Genomic DNA, 18,894 nt, shown 5'->3' on the forward strand with positions numbered 1-18,894 from the left:
AAGCATTATCAATCAGGGATTGAACCTAGTACCCTAGACACGGGGTGTTAACAAATCTTAACTTCCTTCCTGTTATGTTCTTCGCATTTAAAACTTCTGCTTACCTACTATAATCAGTTCTGGTTTCCCTGTTATTGGAAGGATGTTGTGAAACTTGAAAGGGTTCAGAAAAGATTTACAAGGACGTTGCCAAGGCTGAAGGGTTTGAGCTTTAGGGAACGGCTGAATAGATTGGGGGTATTTATCCTGGACCGTCAGAGGCTGAGGGGTGACCTGATAGAAGTTTATAAAATAATGAGGGGCACAGATAGGGTGAACAGCCAAGGTCTTTCCCCAGGGTACGGGAGTGCAAAACTAGAGGGCATTGGTTTAAGGTGAGAAGGGAAAGATTTAAAATGCACCTAAGGGTCAACTTTTTCATGCAGAAGGTGGTACATGTATGGAATGAGCTGCCAAAGGAAGTGGTGATGGCTGGTACAATTATAATAGTTGAAAGGCATCCGGATGGGTACAGGAATAGAGGAATATGGGTCAAATGCTGGCAAACTGGACTAGATTAAGTGAGGATATGTGGTCAACATGGATGACTTGGATGGAAGGGTCAGTTTCCATACCGTACAGTTCTATGACTCCATGACTCTAATGGAGCAATGATTATCTCTACTACATAATAAATTAATTTTAAAAGTGTTTCAGAGATAGTAGGAACTGCAGATGCTGGAGAATCTGAGATAACAAGGTGTAGAGCTGGATGAACACAGCAGGCCAAGCAGCATCAGAGGAGCAGGAAAGCTGATGTTTCGGGCCTACACCCTTCTTCAGAAAATGGAAGGGTCATTTTCTGAAGAAGGGTCCAGGTCCGAAACGTCAGCTTTCCTGCTCCTCTGATGCTGCTTGGCCTGCTGTGTTCATCCAGCTCTACACCTTGTTATCTCATTTTAAAAGTGATTCCTTTTATTCATATTGGATGGAGGCTCATATGAAACATCAATACCGACAGAGGAATATTGGCCGATCGTCCTGTACAATTCACGTACGTTGACTGGAGTATAGGTTTGTCAAATTCATATGCAACAAAGATCATCAGAAGATACATGGCAAATAAAATTACTGTTTTTTAATTCAGAAATTTCCTGCATGTAAAATCCACAAACCTGACTGCCCTGGTCGACCCATTGTCTCCACCTGCTCCTGCCCCACTGAACTTATCTCCACGTATCTCGACTCCATTTTCTCCCCCTTGGTCCAGGAACTCCTTACCTACATCCGTGACACCACCCACGCCCTCCACCTCCTCCAAAACTTCCAATTCCCTGGTCCCCAACATCTCATCTTTACCATGGACGTCCAGTCCCTATACACCTGCATTCCCCATGCAGATGGCCTAAAGGTCCTCCGCTTCTTCCTGTCCCGCAGGCCCGACCAGTCCCCCTCCACTGACACCCTCATCCGCTTAGCCGAACTCGTTCTCACCCTCAACAACTTCTCTTTCAATTCCTCCCACTTCCTGCAGACAAAGGGGGTCGCCATGGGTACCCGCATGGGTCCAAGCTATGCCTGCCTCTTTGTAGGATACATGGAACAATCCCTCTTCCGTAGCTACACTGGCCCTAAACCCCACCTCTTCCTCTTGGTGATGACTGCACCAACACCTTCCACCCCAACCTTAAGTTCACCTGGACCATCTCTGATACCTCTCTGTCCTTCCTGGACCTCTCTGTTTCCATCTTTGGCAACCACCTGGAAACCGATATCCATTTCAAGCCCACCGCCTCCCACAGTTACCTAGAATACACCTCCTCCCACCCACCTTCCTGCAAAAAATGCCATCCCCTATTCCCAATTCCTTCGCCTCTGCCGCATCTGCTTCCAGGATGAGGCATTCCACTCCCAAACATCTCAGATGTCCTCGTTTTTCAAGGACCGCAACTTCCCCCCCTCAGTGGTCGAGAAAGCCCTCAACCGTGTCTCCCGCATTTCCCGCAACTCATCCCTCACACCCCCTCCCCGCAATAACAACCAAAACAGAATCCCCCTCATCCTCACGTACCACCCCAACAACCTCCGGATCCAATGCATCATCCTCCGACACTTCCGCCATCTGCAATCCGACCCCACCACCAAAGACATTTTTTCCTCCCCACCCTTATCTGCTTTCCGGAGGGACCACTCTCTTCGGGACTTCCTTGTCCGCTCCACACTCCCCTCCAGCCCCACCACACCTGGCACTTTTCCCTGCAACTGCAGGAAGTGCTACACCTGCCCCTACACCTCCCCCCTTACCCCCATCCCAGGCCCCAAGAAGACTTTTCACATCAAGCAGATGTTCACCTGCACGTCTGCTAATGTGGTATACTGTATCCGCTGTTCCCGTTGTGGCCTCCTCTACAACGGGGAAACCAAGCGGAGGCTTGGGGACCGCTTTGCGGAACACCTACGCTCAGTTCGCATTAAACAACTGCACCTCCCAGTCGCGAACCATTTCAACTCCCCCTCCCATTCCTCAGATGACATGTCCATCCTGGGCCTCCTGCAGTGCCACAACGATGCCACCCGAAGGTTGCAGGAACAGCACCTCTTATTCTGCTTGGGAACCCTGCAGCCCAATGGTATCAATGTGAATTTCACAAGCTTCAAAATCTCCCCTCCCCTGACCACATCCCTAAACCAGCCCAGCTTGTCCCCGCCTCCCTAACCTGTCCTTCCTCCCACCTATCCCCTCCTCCCAGCTCAAGCCCCACCCCCATCTCCTACCTACTAGCCTCATCCTGCCCCCTTGACCTGTCCGTCCTCCCTGGACTGACCTATCCCCTCCCTAACTCCACACCTACACTCACCTTTACTGGCTCCATCCCCGCCTCTTTGACCTGTCTATCTCCTCTCCACCTATCTTCTCCTCTATCCATCTTCTATCCGCCTCCCCCTCTCTCTCTATTTATTTCAAAACCCCCTTCCCCTCCCCCTTTCTGAAGAAGAGTCTAGGCCCGAAACGTCAGCTTTCCTGCTCCTCTGATGCTGCTTGGCCTGCTGTGTTCATCCAGCTCTACACCTGGTTATCTCAGAATCTCCAGCATCTGCAGTTCCTACTATCTCTTAAAGATCACAGTGTCAGTGTTACAGCAGAACAGATGAATTGTCCATTGCTGACCTGCTAGATCACAAAATCCTGATGGGTTCAAACATATTTATCAGTTATGTGTTTATAAATCTTTGTTAAAGAATTAATGTTTCACTTGTAGAAGTGCAGAAATACATGTAAAGGCAGATTTAGTCATTTGTGTTGGACAACATGTGAAATGCCTGTGGCAATTGGTCCTATCAGTGGATCTGAGTGGAAAACTGCCTGTGTTTTTGCATTTTCATGTGGTAGTTGAAGTAAAGCACTGTACTACAAAGCTGTGCGTGAGGCTAGGACAAGAGAAAGCATGGAGGACCTCTAATAACAAGTGATTTGTAGGTGATCAGAGTTTCACACCAGTAAAACAATGGGTTTAATTTTAAGTACTCATTATTACTTTTATTTTATTGAATTGGGTTCATGTCTTCTTTTCACAGGTTAATAATAAGAGAACAGAACTCAGTCTTTACACATCTTCTTGCAACTGCATGGAATGGTGTCAGACATTACCTGCCCTGACAGGTTATTCCATTATTCAAACATGAGAATTATGAGAAATAATGCGACAACACTCAATGTCTGAGTTAAATATGATTGGCAATGCACCCATCAACAACGCATCTGTTAGCCAAAATACGTCAAAAGGAGTCAGACAAACTTGTTCAATAAACAGTCAATATCCTGCCACTCATATTGTTTTAGCAACTAAACAAATTGCCTGACTAAAGCTCCAAATTGCAATGCTTTAATATCTTTCTTTCCAAGATGGGTGGGATGTTTTGTTGACAGCTTCATACTGTCTTATCTATCTTAAGCTACTGTTGTCTCATGAGGTGTTTATTTGTTCAAATATGATCTTAGAGAACTCTTGATATTGTACATCTGTTTTAAACCTCTTTCAGTTAATTCCTTCAATCATGGATGTTGCTGATCTCTAAGATCATTATCTACAAATACAGCAATAGTTTCCTGGTCCCTCTCATTACATAATCTCAAAATTAAATAATCACAGTCCTTCAAATTACTAACTTCTTGCAAGTTATTACTTAATGAATTAAAGACAGAACTTATCTGATCAAACAAATAGAAACATGGCTTTCATAGAGTCCCTACAGCATGGAAACAGGCTCTTTAGCCCAACAAGTCCACACTGATGCTCAGAGCATCCTACCCAGACACATTCGCCTATAACCCACCTGATCTACACATCCCTGAATGCTATGAGCAATTTAACATGGCCAATCCACCTAGCCTGCATGTCTTTGGACTGTGGGAGGAAACTGGAGCACCTGCAGGAAACCCACACTGACATGGGGAGAATGTGCAAAGTCCACACAGACAGTTGCCCAAGGCTGGAAATGAACCTGGGTCCTTGGTGCTGTGAGGCAGCAGTGCTAACCACTGTGCCACCATGCCGCCCTGCTTTTAATGAGATTAGTTTCTCTGTATGTCAAAAGCAGATAAATTGTGATATCAATCATCACAAATTTGTGTTAGTTTCTGCTACTTTCAAAACATTCTCTGGAGAATGAATGACAGCTGAAATAGCATATTTTAAAATATACAGTCTTAGGGTCATACAGCATTGAAACAGGCCCTGGGTGGCACGGTGGCTCAGTGGTTAGCACTGCTACCTCATAGCAACAGGGGCCTGGGTTTGATTCCACTCTTGGGTGACTGTCTGTGGGTTTCCTCTGGGTGTTCCGATTTCCTCCCACTGTCCAAAGATGTGCAGACTAGGTGGATTGGCCGTGCTGAATTACCTGTAGTGTTCAGGGATGCGTAGATTAGGTGGGTCATAGCGGGATAGGTCTGGATGGGATGCTGTGAGAGTAGGTGTCGACTTGTTGGGCTGAAGGGCCTATTTCCACACTGTAGGGAGTATAAGTCTAAGTCATCAGCCCACCATGTCCACACCAACTAATAAACACCAAATTACACTAATCCCATTTACCTACACTTGGTCCATATCTGACTGTGCCCTGGCACTTCAAGTACTTATTCAGATGCTTCGAGTCGTATAGTACAGAAATAGATCCTTCGGTCCAACCAGTCCATGCTGACCATTATCCCAAACTAAACTAGTTCCACCTGCCTGCTCCTGGCCCATATCCCCCTGATGGTTTCCTTTTCATGTACTTGTCCAAATTTTTTTAAACATTGTTATTGTATCCTCTCGAAGTTCATTCCACACATGAACAATCCTTTGTGTAAAGAATTTGCCACTCATGTCTTTTTTGAATATCTCTCCTCTCACCTTAAAAATGTCTCTGCTAGTCTTGAAATTCCCCATCCTACAAAAAAGACAACTACCATTAACTCTATCTATACCCCTAATTATTGTATAAACTTTTTGCGAGAGTACTTGCTTCCACCATTCTTTCTTGCAGCATGCTCCATATATTTACCACCCTTGGCTGAAACATTTTCCTCAGATCTCCTCTAAACCATTTAATTATCAGTTTAAACTTATGCTCCCTGTTCCATTATATCAACTTTTTATATTTATACTAGACATTACATCTTTATGTTCTTTGTATATTCATTGCTATTTATTAGTTTTAACCTGACTTTATGACTTTTGAAACCCTTTACCATTGCCTCAAAAGTGTTATTTTCTATCATAATCTAATGTCTATATGTGATGAAAAACAGTCTTTAATGGTTACTTCAGTTTGAAAAGCCTGTGGCTTTTGTAATACAAGGTGGTAATATTCAGTAAATTTTTGGATACTTACACATAACAAGCAAGATTCTCCAGTTCATTTAACTTACTGATGCTCCCCTAGATTCAATAGTTTTCACAAATTACCCTTACAACAGAGTGGTCAGCATGCATGAGGGGCAAGAAATCCACCCCCAATTCTTCCCTGGTAATTTAAAAGTAGGAAATGTGGATGCATTCTATTACAGAATTAGACTTGGACATATTTATGGCACTCAGGGCCATTTACTGCAGATGCAGAAAATCACCTATTAGACAATAAGAAATAGAAACAGAACTAAGACATTCAGCCCACTGAGCCTGCTCTGCCATTCAATGATCATGGTTGATTTGACATTCTTCACAAACACTTCCCTGCCCATTACCCGTAACCCTTAATTCCCCTACTGATCAAGAATTCATCTATGTCAGCCTTAAATAGACACAAGGACTCTTTCCCCCATAGCTCTCTGCGACAAAGAGTTCCAAAGACTCTCGATCCTCTGAGAGATGAAATTCCTCCTCATTTCTTTCTTAAATTAGTGCCTCTTTATTCTGACGCTATATCCTTTGGTCCTAGACTCCCCAGTGAGGGGAATCATCCTCTCAGCTTTTACCTTGTCAAGCCATTTAAGAATCCTGTATGTTTCAATGAGATCACCTCTCATTCTGCTAAACTCCAATGAGTAGAGTTTTAATCTGTTTAACCTTTGGTCATATGATAATCCCTCCAAATAGGAGATAATCCTCGTGAACCTTCTCTGAACTGCCTCCAAGGAAATAATAACTTTCCTTAAATAAGGGGGCCACCCCTCAAACGCGATCCCACTGTGTAATGCCCAGGGTTCATTGTCACGAACTTTTTGAATTCCAAAGTACTTGGGTAGGTGTGATTAGAGTAGATTCTGACTGTGATGATGTAAAACTAGTACAGCGAAACAATAGCCTATTTTATATCACTTTTGTAGCACTACAGCCATTGGGTTAGAAGTATAGTTACTTTTTGAAAATGATTGTTTTACAAATTTACAAATTTGTGGACGATTGCGTTCAATTCTGGTTGCCACATTACAGGATGGATGTGGAGGCTTTGGAGAGGGTGCAAAAGAGGTTTACCAGGATGCTGCCTAGACTAGAAGGTATGAGAAATAAGGAGAGGCTAGAAAAACTCAGATTGTTTTCTCTGGAGTGGCACAGGCTGAGGGAAGACTTGATGGAAGTTTATAAAATTATGAGATGCATAGATAGGGTTGAGAGTCAGAATCTTTTTCCCAGAGTTGAAATGTCTAATACTACAGGGCATTCATTTAAAGTGAGAGGGGGAAAGCTCAAAAGAGCTGCGAGGGGCAGGTATTTTACACAGAGAATGGAACGTGCTGCCGGGGTGATGGTAGAGGCAGATATAAGGAATTTTGAGGGACTTTTAGATAAGCATATGAATATGCAAGCACTGGTGGGATATGAACTAATTTGGCGTCATCATGGACCGAAGCACCTGTTCCTGTGCTGTACTGTTCTATGTTCTAATGCCCAATAGTAGTTTCTTACTATCCCATGAAATAATGGTTTTCCTGAGATGCCACTCTATGTTCTTTGCATTCTGTTTCAAACTCAGCACCAGCTATTCCCTTGTAGGTCCCACAGCCTCTCTGACTTCCTTCAGTCTCCATTGTGCTTTATATCCTCCTGCACCACACAGCTCCCTCACAGGTGCTGCTGCCTCTCCAGTTCCTCATGTGATATTCCAAAAATTCAATACTTCCAGGTAATGAACGTATAGATTTTCTGCATTGTCACTCATTTTTTCAACAAGAACTGACTGCAGCACATTCTTTCTAGATTGTTTCACAACAATGTTGACTGCAGGACACCGTTCCTCATGGGCATTAATTGCCTATGTTAAGTGCCTGAATTGGCAGAAGTGCAGGAAGGCCTGTAAGTGCAGGAAGGCCATTCACAGGCCTTCCTGCCAGCAGAGAAAGGTGGGAAGGCTACTTTCCTGTCCAATTAAACAAATCCTGCCAAACTTGCCACAGGGGACTACATAAGATTTGTCAAAGATTTAGAGACTTCGAGTTCTGAAGTGAATAACTCCCCTCCCTATTTCCAAACCCATCTATCCTCAAAATGCAAATTATTCTGCAATATTCTCCATTAGCCTGGATGTTTGTAGTTCTAATAACACTCACGAATCTGATTATCAGCCAGCATGAACCAGCCCACTTCATCACCATCCTATCCATCACTGGCACACAGTGGCAGCAGCGTCCATCATCCATAAGATGCAGCAACTCACCAAACCTCCAGCGACAGCATCTTCCAAACACTGCAACTCTTGACGTTAAGAGGGACAAGGGCAGTAAATGTACAAAATGTATCTGAAGGTTGCATTCTAAGTCACAAACTTTGGGGCGGCATGGTGGCTCAGTGGCTAGCTCTGCTGCCTCACAGTGCCAGGGACCCGGGTTCGATTCCACCCTCAGGCGACTGTCTGTTTGGAGTTTGCACAGCCTCCCATATCTGTGTGGGTTTCCTCCGGGTGCTCCGGTCCAAAGATGTGCAGGCTAGGTGGATTGCCATGCTAAATTACCCGCAGTGTTCAGGGATGTATAGATTAGGTGAGTTATAGGGGGATGGGTCTGGGTGGGATGCTCTGAGGGTCGGTGTGGACTTGTTGGGCCGAAGGGCTTGCTTCCACACTGTAGGGATTCTATGAAACTATCCTGAAAGGGAACAATATTGCCACTCATAGAGTTATAGAGTAATACAGCATGGAAACAAGCTCTTCAGCCCAAACGGGTCCATGCTGACCATAGTGCCCACTCAACTAGTTCCAACTGCCCACATTTGGTCCATGTCCCTCTAAACCCTTCCCATCCATGTACCTATACAAATGTTTTTTAAAAGCTGCTATTGTGCCTGCCTCAACCACCTTCTCTGGCAGCCCATTCCATTTACACACCACTCTCTGTGTGAAGAAGTTGCCCCTTTAGATCCCTTTTAAATCTTTCTTCTCTCACCTTTAAACCCTCGAGTTTTCAATTCCCTATCCCTGGGAAAAAGACTATAATCATTCATCCTAACTATGCCCCTCGTGATTTTATACACCTCAATAACCTCTCCCTATAAAACAGGCATACTAGTCCTGGCAACATCCTTGTAAATCTTCTTTGCACACTTTCCAGTGTAACTATGCCTTTCCTATAACAGGGGGAACAAAACTGTACACAGTACTCCAAGTGCGGCCTCACCAATGACTTATACAACTGCAACATAATGTCCCAACTCCTATACTCCAGCTCCTATATTCCTTTACTGTTGCTGGTTGAAAAAAAACTTTGATTCACTTCCTGAAGGAAAGTGATGCACCTCCACCTCTCAATAGCCTTGCCTGTGGTGTTTCCATACCCTGAAATGTCTTGTAGCTGGATTGACAGGCCCAGAGGTGCGTGTGAACTTAGCCTTTGTCAGCAAGTGCCCATTGACAAAGAAGAGATTAAACTTGGGTAACCGCTAGTGTCACAGTGGTGCTCAAGACAAGGGGTTGATTAGAGGCTGGGAGTAAAAGATCCAAGACAAGGTTTCACAGCTCAGGAGAGAAGGCTGTGGCAAGACTCTGGGCCTGGACCTGAGGCTATGGGTGAGGGGCAGAACTTGTGGTAATCAGGAATAATGTTGACAAAAAATGTTCTGCATCTCTCCTTTCCTCAATCAGCCATATGTGAAAAACACAACTTGTAGTCTAAACGCACAATTTGATTAAGTGTGGCCAGAGTTTGCTGATTCACAGCAAACCAAGACTGTAACTGAGACTGCAAACAGGCAGGTGATCTGACACAAAGGCCCAGATTTCCATCCCCAGTAGAGCAATCTGTTGAGTAATGCATTTTTGACTGGAAATATCCACGTGTTTCTTTGATATCAGTGATTTAATAGGTCACATGATCCAGTAAAACAGTAGATGGAGAAAACATTTTAAAGGCAAATAATTTTATGATGACTTTCAAAACAATGGATTAGACTGGACAATACATGACCATCTTGATTATCTCAGTGAGATAACACTGAAAAGCAATATTACATAGGATGGCATAATCACAACTCACAAATAACTAAGGACAGCTTAGAAAGTGACAATAAATATGACTAAGACAATAATGCATACTTTCTACTTGAAGCTATTTCCATACGTATCAAGCATAAACTCAACATACAAATAGAAGGATATGACATTGTTGTATTTTCAACACATTAATTTGTGAACGTAGAACATAGAACTGCACAACACAGGAATGGGCTCTTCAGCCCATGATGCTGTGTTGAAGACGAAGTTGAATTAAACTAATCCCTTCTGCCTGCCCTTGGTCCATATCCCTCCATTCTTTCAATATTCACTTGCTTATCTGAAAGGACCGTGAACACTCCTATCGTATCTGCTTTCACCACCATCCTTGGCAGTTGTGTTCCAGACTCTAACCACTCTGTGTTAAAAACTTGCCCCTCAAATCTCCTTTGAACATTCCCCCTCACCTTAAATGCATGCCCCCTAGTATTAGACATTTCAACTCTGGGAAAAAGATTCTAACCATCAACACTATTGATGCATCTCATAATTTTATAGGCTTCCATCAATTTTCCCCTCAGCCTGCATCACTCCACAGAAAACAATCTGAGTTTTTCTGGCCTCTCATTATATCTCATACCCTCTCATTGAGGCAGCATCCTGGTAAACCTCTTCTGTATCCTTCCCAAAATCTCCACATCCTTGCTGTAACGTGTAGACCAGAACTGAACGCAATACTCTAAGGGTGGCCTGACCAAAGTCTTATAAATCTGCAACATGACATCCGGAGTCTTGTACTTAATTCCCTGACCAATAAAGGCAAGCATGCCACATGCCCACTTTATCACCCTATCTACTTGAGAGGCCACTTTCAGGGAGCTATGGCATTAAACCCTGCCATAAACTGTATACTTTTCCTTAACATTTGATCGCCCAAAGTACAGCACCTCACACTTACCTGGATTAAACTCTATCTGCCATTTCTCCATCTATATCTGCAACTGATCTATATTCCGTTGTATCCTTTGACAAACTTCTACACTATCTACAACTCCACCAATCTTTGTATTGTCTGCACACTTACTAACGCAATCATCTACATTTTCATCCATATCATTTATATATCGCACCTCAGCAGAGGTCCCAGTATGGATCCCTGCAGAACACCATGAGTCACAGACCTCCAGCCTGAAAAACACTACCACTATCCTCTATCTTTTATGGGCAAGCCAATTCTGAATCCATGCAGCCAAATCACCATGGATCCTATCTGGATGAGCCTACCATGAGGAACCTTGTCAAAAGCCTTACTAAAATCTATGTAGATAACACCCACTGCTCCACCCTCATTGATCACCTTACTGGAACATGCTGGTCCTGAATGCTGATTAGCAGGTTTTTAAACAAATCCTACATGTCTTACATCCTACAGGACTTAACTGATAACAGCTCCTCCCAATTAACACTCCCTAGCTCCTGCATAAGTTTTCTTTTATTCATTACTGGGATGAGGGCGTTGCTGATAGGCAGCATTTATTGCCCATTCCTAATTGCCCAGAGGGCACTTTGGAGTCAACCACATGGCTGTAGGTCTGGAGTCACTTGTGGGCCAGACCAGGTAAGGATGGCAGTTTCCCTCCCTAAAGTACATTAGTGAACCAGATGAGTTTTTCTGACAATCAACAATGGATTCACGATCATCATTAGGCTCTTAATTCTAGACATTTATTGAATTCAAATTCCACCATCTGCCATGGCGAGATTTGAACCATGGTCCCCAGAACATTACCTGGGTCTCTGGATTAACAGCCCAGTGATAATACCACTGGGCTATTGCCTCCCCAATACTGGTGTAATTTGCCCTCCCCCCATTTCATACCTTCCTGCAATTTATCCTTGTTCATAGCTATCTTAAAACTTAAGGAGTTGTGAGCACTGCTTCCAAAATGCTCTCCCGTTGAAAAATCAGTTACCTGGCCAGGCTTATTAGACAATATAAGGTCCAGTAAGGCCCCTCCTCTAGTTGGACTATCCACGTACTGTTTCAAGAAACCCTCTTAGATGCACTTAACAAATTCTGCTCTACTTAAGCCTCTTGCTCCAAGAGAGTCCCGGTCAATATTGGGGAAGTTGAAGTCACCCACTATGAATGATGTTTTTATTGCATCATTCCATAATTGGCCTACATATTCATTCCTCAATGTTTTGGTGGCTGTGCGGGGGCCTGTAGTATAATCCTATCAGAGTGATTGCACCCATCTTATTTTTGAGCTCTACCCATATTGCCTCAGTGGATGAACACTCCAATATGTTCTCTCTGACTACAGATGTAGCATCATCCCTGATCAGTAATGCAATTCCTCCACCTCTTTTATCTTCCTCTCTGTCTTGTCTAAAGCAACAAAACCCTGGAACGTTGAGCAGCCAGTCCTGTCCATCTTTCAATCAAGTCTCTGTAACGGCTTCAACATCAGCCTTACCTATAATACTCCTTGCGTTGAAATAAACACACTTCAGCTCATTAGTACCATCGTGTTCATTTACTTGTCTTTGCCTGTCCTTCCTTTCTCACTTAGGATATGTTTCGTATTTCCCAAAGTTTCCTCCCCAGATGGTTGTGGTAGCTCAGGTGTTGAGTACGTTAGAGACTTAATTTCAACATATTAAAAACATCATGATAGGGGGATAGTGCTGGAAAGCATTGCTGATGTGGAAGATCAGAATTATATCAGAAAATGGTGGAGCATGCTCAAAGGAATGAATGGCATACTCGTGTGCTTATTTCATATGATCTCACATTATCCTGATATCAGTGAATGACTAGCCATGTGTTACAATGATTTGTTGTGTAAAATGCATGGGAAATGTAAGTTCAGCAAAACTTTTATTTGTATTTGTATTCACTGTTATATGGGTACGCATGAGGCAAATAGCAGGACTGGAAGTGTTTCTGGTCATTTGGTAAGCAGTAAATTGGAATAATTTGATAAGCAATACATTTTGGAATTAAATCCTCTGCAAACTACCTGCACAAAATACTACTGAGTCGTGTAACCATACCAGATTCTTTAAGATGAGCGCAATCGTCTGCAACTATTTTCATATATTCAGACGCTGAGTAGTGTTTTCAGCCTAGCTGCTACAACTTGTTTGTCATGACGTACTGATATACTTTGGGAAGAACATTGGTAAGTACCAAACAGAACAATTTCCTTTACACCAACCTTCTACAGCTCCATGTCATCACATAGAGACAGGATGGGGTGAGGGGATGCCGTGGTGGTGGATGGCATCACTCCAGACAACACTCTTCATACTTACACTTTGAATTTTCTGTTATTATGTTCTCACTCATCATTTTTCCCTTTAGATTGCTTTCAAAATTGCTTTTGAGCCTTTGAAAAGTCTTTTACATTTATTATTTTAATATGAGATACTTACATTTAAAAGGGTGCATCTTTAATTTTGAACTACAGCCAAAGCTGGAAGCTTTGTAACATTTGCACTGTAAGTGAATCAGTTCATCCTGAGTAATTAGCATTTAGTTTTACTCTTCAGATCATATAATGTAACCTGATGATTTTAGACTTACGAAATGCTCTGTAGAACTCCTCCTGTGTTAGGTGTTTGTCGTTATTATAATCATCATATTTCAGTAGATCAAATAATGAGCACTGAGAGAGATCCTTTCCGAGTCTATCCTGTTTAATTACCTGGCAAAGTAAAAATGTTTCATCAGTAATCATCATATATAAAAGGTACAGGCTGATTATTGTATTTCTCCTGAATTACAACAGAGGAAGAAACAAGCTTTGTTTAAAAAAAAGCAACGGAATTGAAAATCTATTGTAATATTGTGAAGTAGCTGATGTAATTTCTGGAAAAAGAGGAAGAGGCATTGAAAATACTTGAAATCATCATTTAAAGCAGCATCGACATTCTAAATGTCAATTTTCTTGTCAGCTTTTCCAGCTTTCTGCAGTGCTGACAGTATGATTTCATTACAGATAATCATTTATCTTTGGGTCTGACCATAGCACCCGTTTTTAAATTAGTTCTACTATACATAAAAACTAATTACATTTTACTCTGGTCCTTTCATTGTACATACATATATCAAGCAAACACTCTACTACATACATCTTTTTGCAGATTTACTGTCATCATCAGACTTTATCACATTAATAATATCACCTATTATTGCACGATTTTTCTGAAATGAAATCTGTCCAATTCCATCCTTGACAACTGCAAGGATAAGTACACATGTATCGATTTCTGAACCTTTTACAAAATCAAGGAAAATATAATGATTTATTTGTGTATTTCATTCACTATTAAGTTACTAAACCACTGTTTTAATATATAAACTTGTTATATGGATTAAAACTTTGGTCGAAGTTTTCTATTTTGCAGCCTAGGTGTGGCAGAGTCTGTGTCCTGCAGTGGATAGATTCATTGCACCCATCAACAAGAAAGCATGCCAAGTTGAGCACCAATCAGCTTTTTAAAAGTTGACCAATGAGCCTTTCAGAAAATTTCAAGCTTTGACACTGAAGTCCCAACTTGTCAGAGGCTGCCAGCCAACAGATTGTTGCTGGAAGTCCAGACTTCAGTGGATCCAACAACGAGAGGTATGTCTTTTTTTTCAGATCTTGTATGGTGGGAAACATGGGGAGAAGGATATCAGTAGGGTTGGAAGCAAAGGCAGAGAGTGGCTTTCAGCAACAACCCCTTTCCCCCCTCTTTTCCCTCAATTGGCCCCATTTTGGGACAAATATTGTGATTCCTAAACATAGACAGCAGATCTCAACCATTTGTCATGCCTACCAGGAAGACAATAATTTGCTAGTGGCAAGTTAAAACCCTTTATGAGCCTGGTAAGTTGAGAATGTCCCAATGGAGTTTTTTGCCCAGTACTTAATTGTTAAGGTGGTGAGTATCTTTCCAGAGCCTTCTGCCTAATTACATGCCTTCCTCACCACCTCCAAAAAAGATGTCGTACTTCATTCTCTTTTTGAACATACACAGCTTTGTAAAAGTACTTCTTGCAAAATACATTCCATAATTAATACTGCAATTTTCTTCTGGCTGAATTTGTCCCTTCCCCCTTGCATGTTTGCAATTCACCAGAGGTCTTCTGTTGTTTCATTCAAATATCTTTCTGAACAATCCTAGAAATTATGCAAAAGCAGAAGTGTTACAGTTAAGCATGATGTTGTGGTTGGTTGGCTTGCCAAGCTGGTTCATTGTTTTTCCGCAGACATTTCATTACCCTGCTGGGTAACATCATCAGTGCAGCCTCCGATGAAGCCGATAAGGAGAACCACCAATTCAACTGGGACAACATCAAATCCTGGGACAAGCAACGCAGGGACAAGCACGGGAATTCCTAGAAGCCTGGTACTCCACGAAGAATGCCATCAACAAATACATAGAGCTCGACCCCATATACACTCGACTGTGAAGGAAAACCAGAAGTGAGGTAATCCAGCTCAAAAGACTTCAGAGTTTAAATAACAGGCGGGAAAACACAATGGCGCTTCATCAGAGGCTGCACTGATGATGTTACCCAGCAGGGTAATGAAATGTCTGTGGAAAAACAACGAACCAGCATGATATTTAACACCTGACATAACTTGTTTTGTTTTAAAAGCATAGATTGATAATTCAATGTTGAGTTGTGGCATTCAGTTTATTGAAGAATTGAAACAACTTTGAGCTTCATTGATGAATAATATTTGTCATTATGACGTAACACATGGACAAATGATTGTTGAATTCTATTGTCCAATTTTACACCTAGGACTTTCATGCTTTTAGAAGAAGAACCAAAAGACTTTAAATGTCCACAGGTATCACCTGATGATGTGGTCAAGTTGTACAGACAGCCAAGCTCAATTCTTCCTCTGTTTAAGAAGGATGTTCCAGGAAACTATAGATGGGTGAGTCTCACATCAGTGGTTGGGAAGCTATTGGAGAGAATTCTTAGGGATAGGATTTACACATATTTGGAAAAGCATGGCTTTGTGCAGGGCAGGTCATGTCTTACTAACTTGATTGAATTTTTCAAGGAGGTGACGAAGGTGATCGGTGAGGGTAGAACAGTGAATGTTATTTACATGGATTTTAGTAAGGCTTTTGACAGGGTCCATCATGGTAGGTTCATCCAGAAGATTAAGATGCATGGGATCCACAGTGACTTGTCCATGTGGATTCAGAATTGGCTTGCCCATAGAAGACAGAGGGTAGTAGTGGAAGGGTGTTTTTCAGGCTGGAGGTCTGTGACTAGTGGTGTTCCGCAGGGATCTGTACTGGGACCTCTGCTGTATGTAAAATATATAAATGACTTAGATGAACATGTAGATGGGTGGATTAGTAAGTTTGCAGATAATACAAAGATCGGTGGAGTTGTGAGAAGTGTACAAGGTTGTCAAGGATAAAGTGGAACATGGAACAACTGCAGATATGGGCAAGGAAACGGCAGATGGAGTTTAATCCAGGTAAGTGTGAGGTGCTTCACTTTGGGAGATCAAATGTTAAGGAAAAGTATATAATTGATGGCAGGACTCTGAACAGCACTGATGTATAGAGGGATCTTGGGGTTCAGGTCCATAGCTCCCTGAAAGCAGCCCCTCATGTAGATAGGGTGGTAAAGAAGGCATATGGTATGCTTGCCTTTATTGGTCGGGGAATTGAGTACAAAGTCAGGATGTCACGATGCACTTTTATAACACTTTGGTTAGTCCATACTTAGAGTATTGTGTCCAATTTTGGTTGCCACGTTACAGGAAGGGTGTGGAGGCTTTTGAGGTGGTGCAGAAGGAGTTTACCAGAATGCTGTCTGGATTACAGGGTATGACCTAAGGAGAGGCTAGAAAAACCCAGGTTGTTTTCTCTTGAGCAGCATAGATAGGTTGATGGTCAGGATCTTTTTCCTAGAGTTGAATACTAATACTAAGGGGCATGCATTTTAGGTTAGGGGAAAGTTCAAAGATGTGAGGGGCAAGGTTTTTACACAGAGTTGGAGGAGTCTAGAACGCATTGCCGGGGGTGATGGTGGAGGCAGATAAGATAATGGCATTTAAGGAACTTTTAGATAAACACATGAATATGCAAGGAATGAGGGATATGGGCAGGCAGAAGGGATTAGTTTCATTTGGCGTCATGTTTGGCACAACATCGTGAGCCAAAGAGCCAGTTCCTGTGCTGCAGTTATATGTTCTATCTTCTAAAACCTTTTCCAAAAGTAAGGAAGCCAGTCAACCCCTCTCTCGGAGAAGGTTTGAAATGATCTTCATCTCATGTTTATTTTTACACCTTGATGAGAATGTTTCCATAGAATCCCTACAGTGTGGAACTGTTGGAATTGAAAATACCATCTACAATTATCCCAATTGGAGAAACGAACTCAAACACAGAGATACATAAATAAATGTTTTATTTCAAGAAGCTGCCTTTGGCAGAGAAAGAGATCATGTGGAGAATGTAGAACTGAACCGTGGTAGGGGAGAAGCTGACACACCACCTAGCAAACAGAAAAAAATCAGAGTGACGATATGGATTAAAAAGGAACATCAGAAGACTGAGAATTAAAAGGCTCAAAGACACTCAAAAGACAGTTAACTGAATGTTCTTTTATCTTCCTTTTGTACGGGATCTGTACGTGTGCCCACACATCTCACATGGGCTGTATACTTGATGCTGGATCATCATTAGTTTTCCTGAGTTAGCAAATGATAAACTTGTTCATTCAGGAAAATCTGATAAATGGCTCTTTACTGTTACAGTAGAAATTAGTTAACTATATTTTGTTTGGAGAGAAGTGAAGCCTAATTCTAAAAGGAGCATAAATCTTTATTGCAGTGAACCAAGGGAGTTGAAAAGAGAGTTGATTCACTCCACCTGAGAGGTCATAACGGATTGTTGACCAAAGTCATATTAATAACTGCTGATTAATTATTATACAGGTGCAGAGTTTCAATACCAGCTATCATAGGACTGAGTCTATGCTATATTTCACACCTTGTCAGTTTTTGTGGAAGAAAATTGGAACCTAATTCAATTGATAGGAGACATATGTATCGAGTGAAACGTTTTTATTTGGTTACAATTTGAGAAAAGAATATATCCTGATGAAGATATAACATTCAAAAATGTTAACTTGTAAGGTAAGAAAAGCTGGCTTGCAGGATCTGTGCAGGTCAAAAGGTTTGGGACAGAATGGGGTAGAGTGCAGATCAGACTAAGATGGCTCAGTCGGGGTCAAGGTTCACTTGCACCACAGTGAATGCTGAATGGAGAAAAAGACTGGTATGCAAAGCCAATAACTACTACAGCGATGCCCCATACACCAATGCAACGCCTAATTAAATTGTCCTGTTATTTTACTAATTTCATAATAATTCAACATAAACTAAACTGGACAAGCACAATGAATATTGTGGCCACAAGAGCAGGTCAGAAGCCAGGAACTTTGTGGCAAATAACTCACCTCCTGTCTTCCAATACCTATCGAATATCGCTGGGAGAACCTAGAACTAGGGGTCGCCATTTAAAAATAAGGGTTGTCAATTTAAGATAGAGATGAGCAGAATTATTTTCTCTGAGGTTGAGCAGTGGAAGCGAAGTGTTTGAGTGTTTTTAAGGCAGGGGATAGATTCTGGCATTAAGGAGTGAAAAATTATTGGGAGTAGGCTGAGATATGGAGCAGGGGTTACAATCACGTTAACAAAAATCTTATTAAATGGCAGTACAGGATTGAGAGGACAAAGGGCCTCCGTCTAATTTTTTATGCATATAAATGAATACATATTCATAGTTTTATGTTGTCTGTATATCTTAAATTATACATGGCCTTTTTTATGGCTTGTAGAGCTCATGCCAAGTAAGGTTATAAACTGCTTCTGTATAATATTGTTTCAGAGATAGTAGGAACTGCAGATGCTGGAGAATCTGAGATAACAAGGTGTAGAGCTGGATGAACACAGCAGGCCAAGCAGCATGTGA

General features: G+C 42.1%; 1 protein-coding gene across 1 annotated transcript in view; it reads right to left on the reverse strand.

Annotated features, from left to right (window-relative positions):
• The window catches only part of fstl5 (follistatin-like 5), a 495,975-nt gene that overhangs the window by 208,704 nt on the left and 268,377 nt on the right, over window positions 1–18,894 (reverse strand). The window contains exon 6 of the mRNA XM_048607644.1: window positions 13,478–13,598. Within this exon, the coding sequence (XP_048463601.1) occupies window positions 13,478–13,598 (121 nt within the window). The remainder of the gene's footprint in view (window positions 1–13,477; window positions 13,599–18,894) is intronic.

This window comes from Rhincodon typus, chromosome 1, assembly GCF_021869965.1.
Source record: "Rhincodon typus isolate 14 chromosome 1, sRhiTyp1.1, whole genome shotgun sequence".
NCBI lineage: Eukaryota > Metazoa > Chordata > Chondrichthyes > Orectolobiformes > Rhincodontidae > Rhincodon > Rhincodon typus.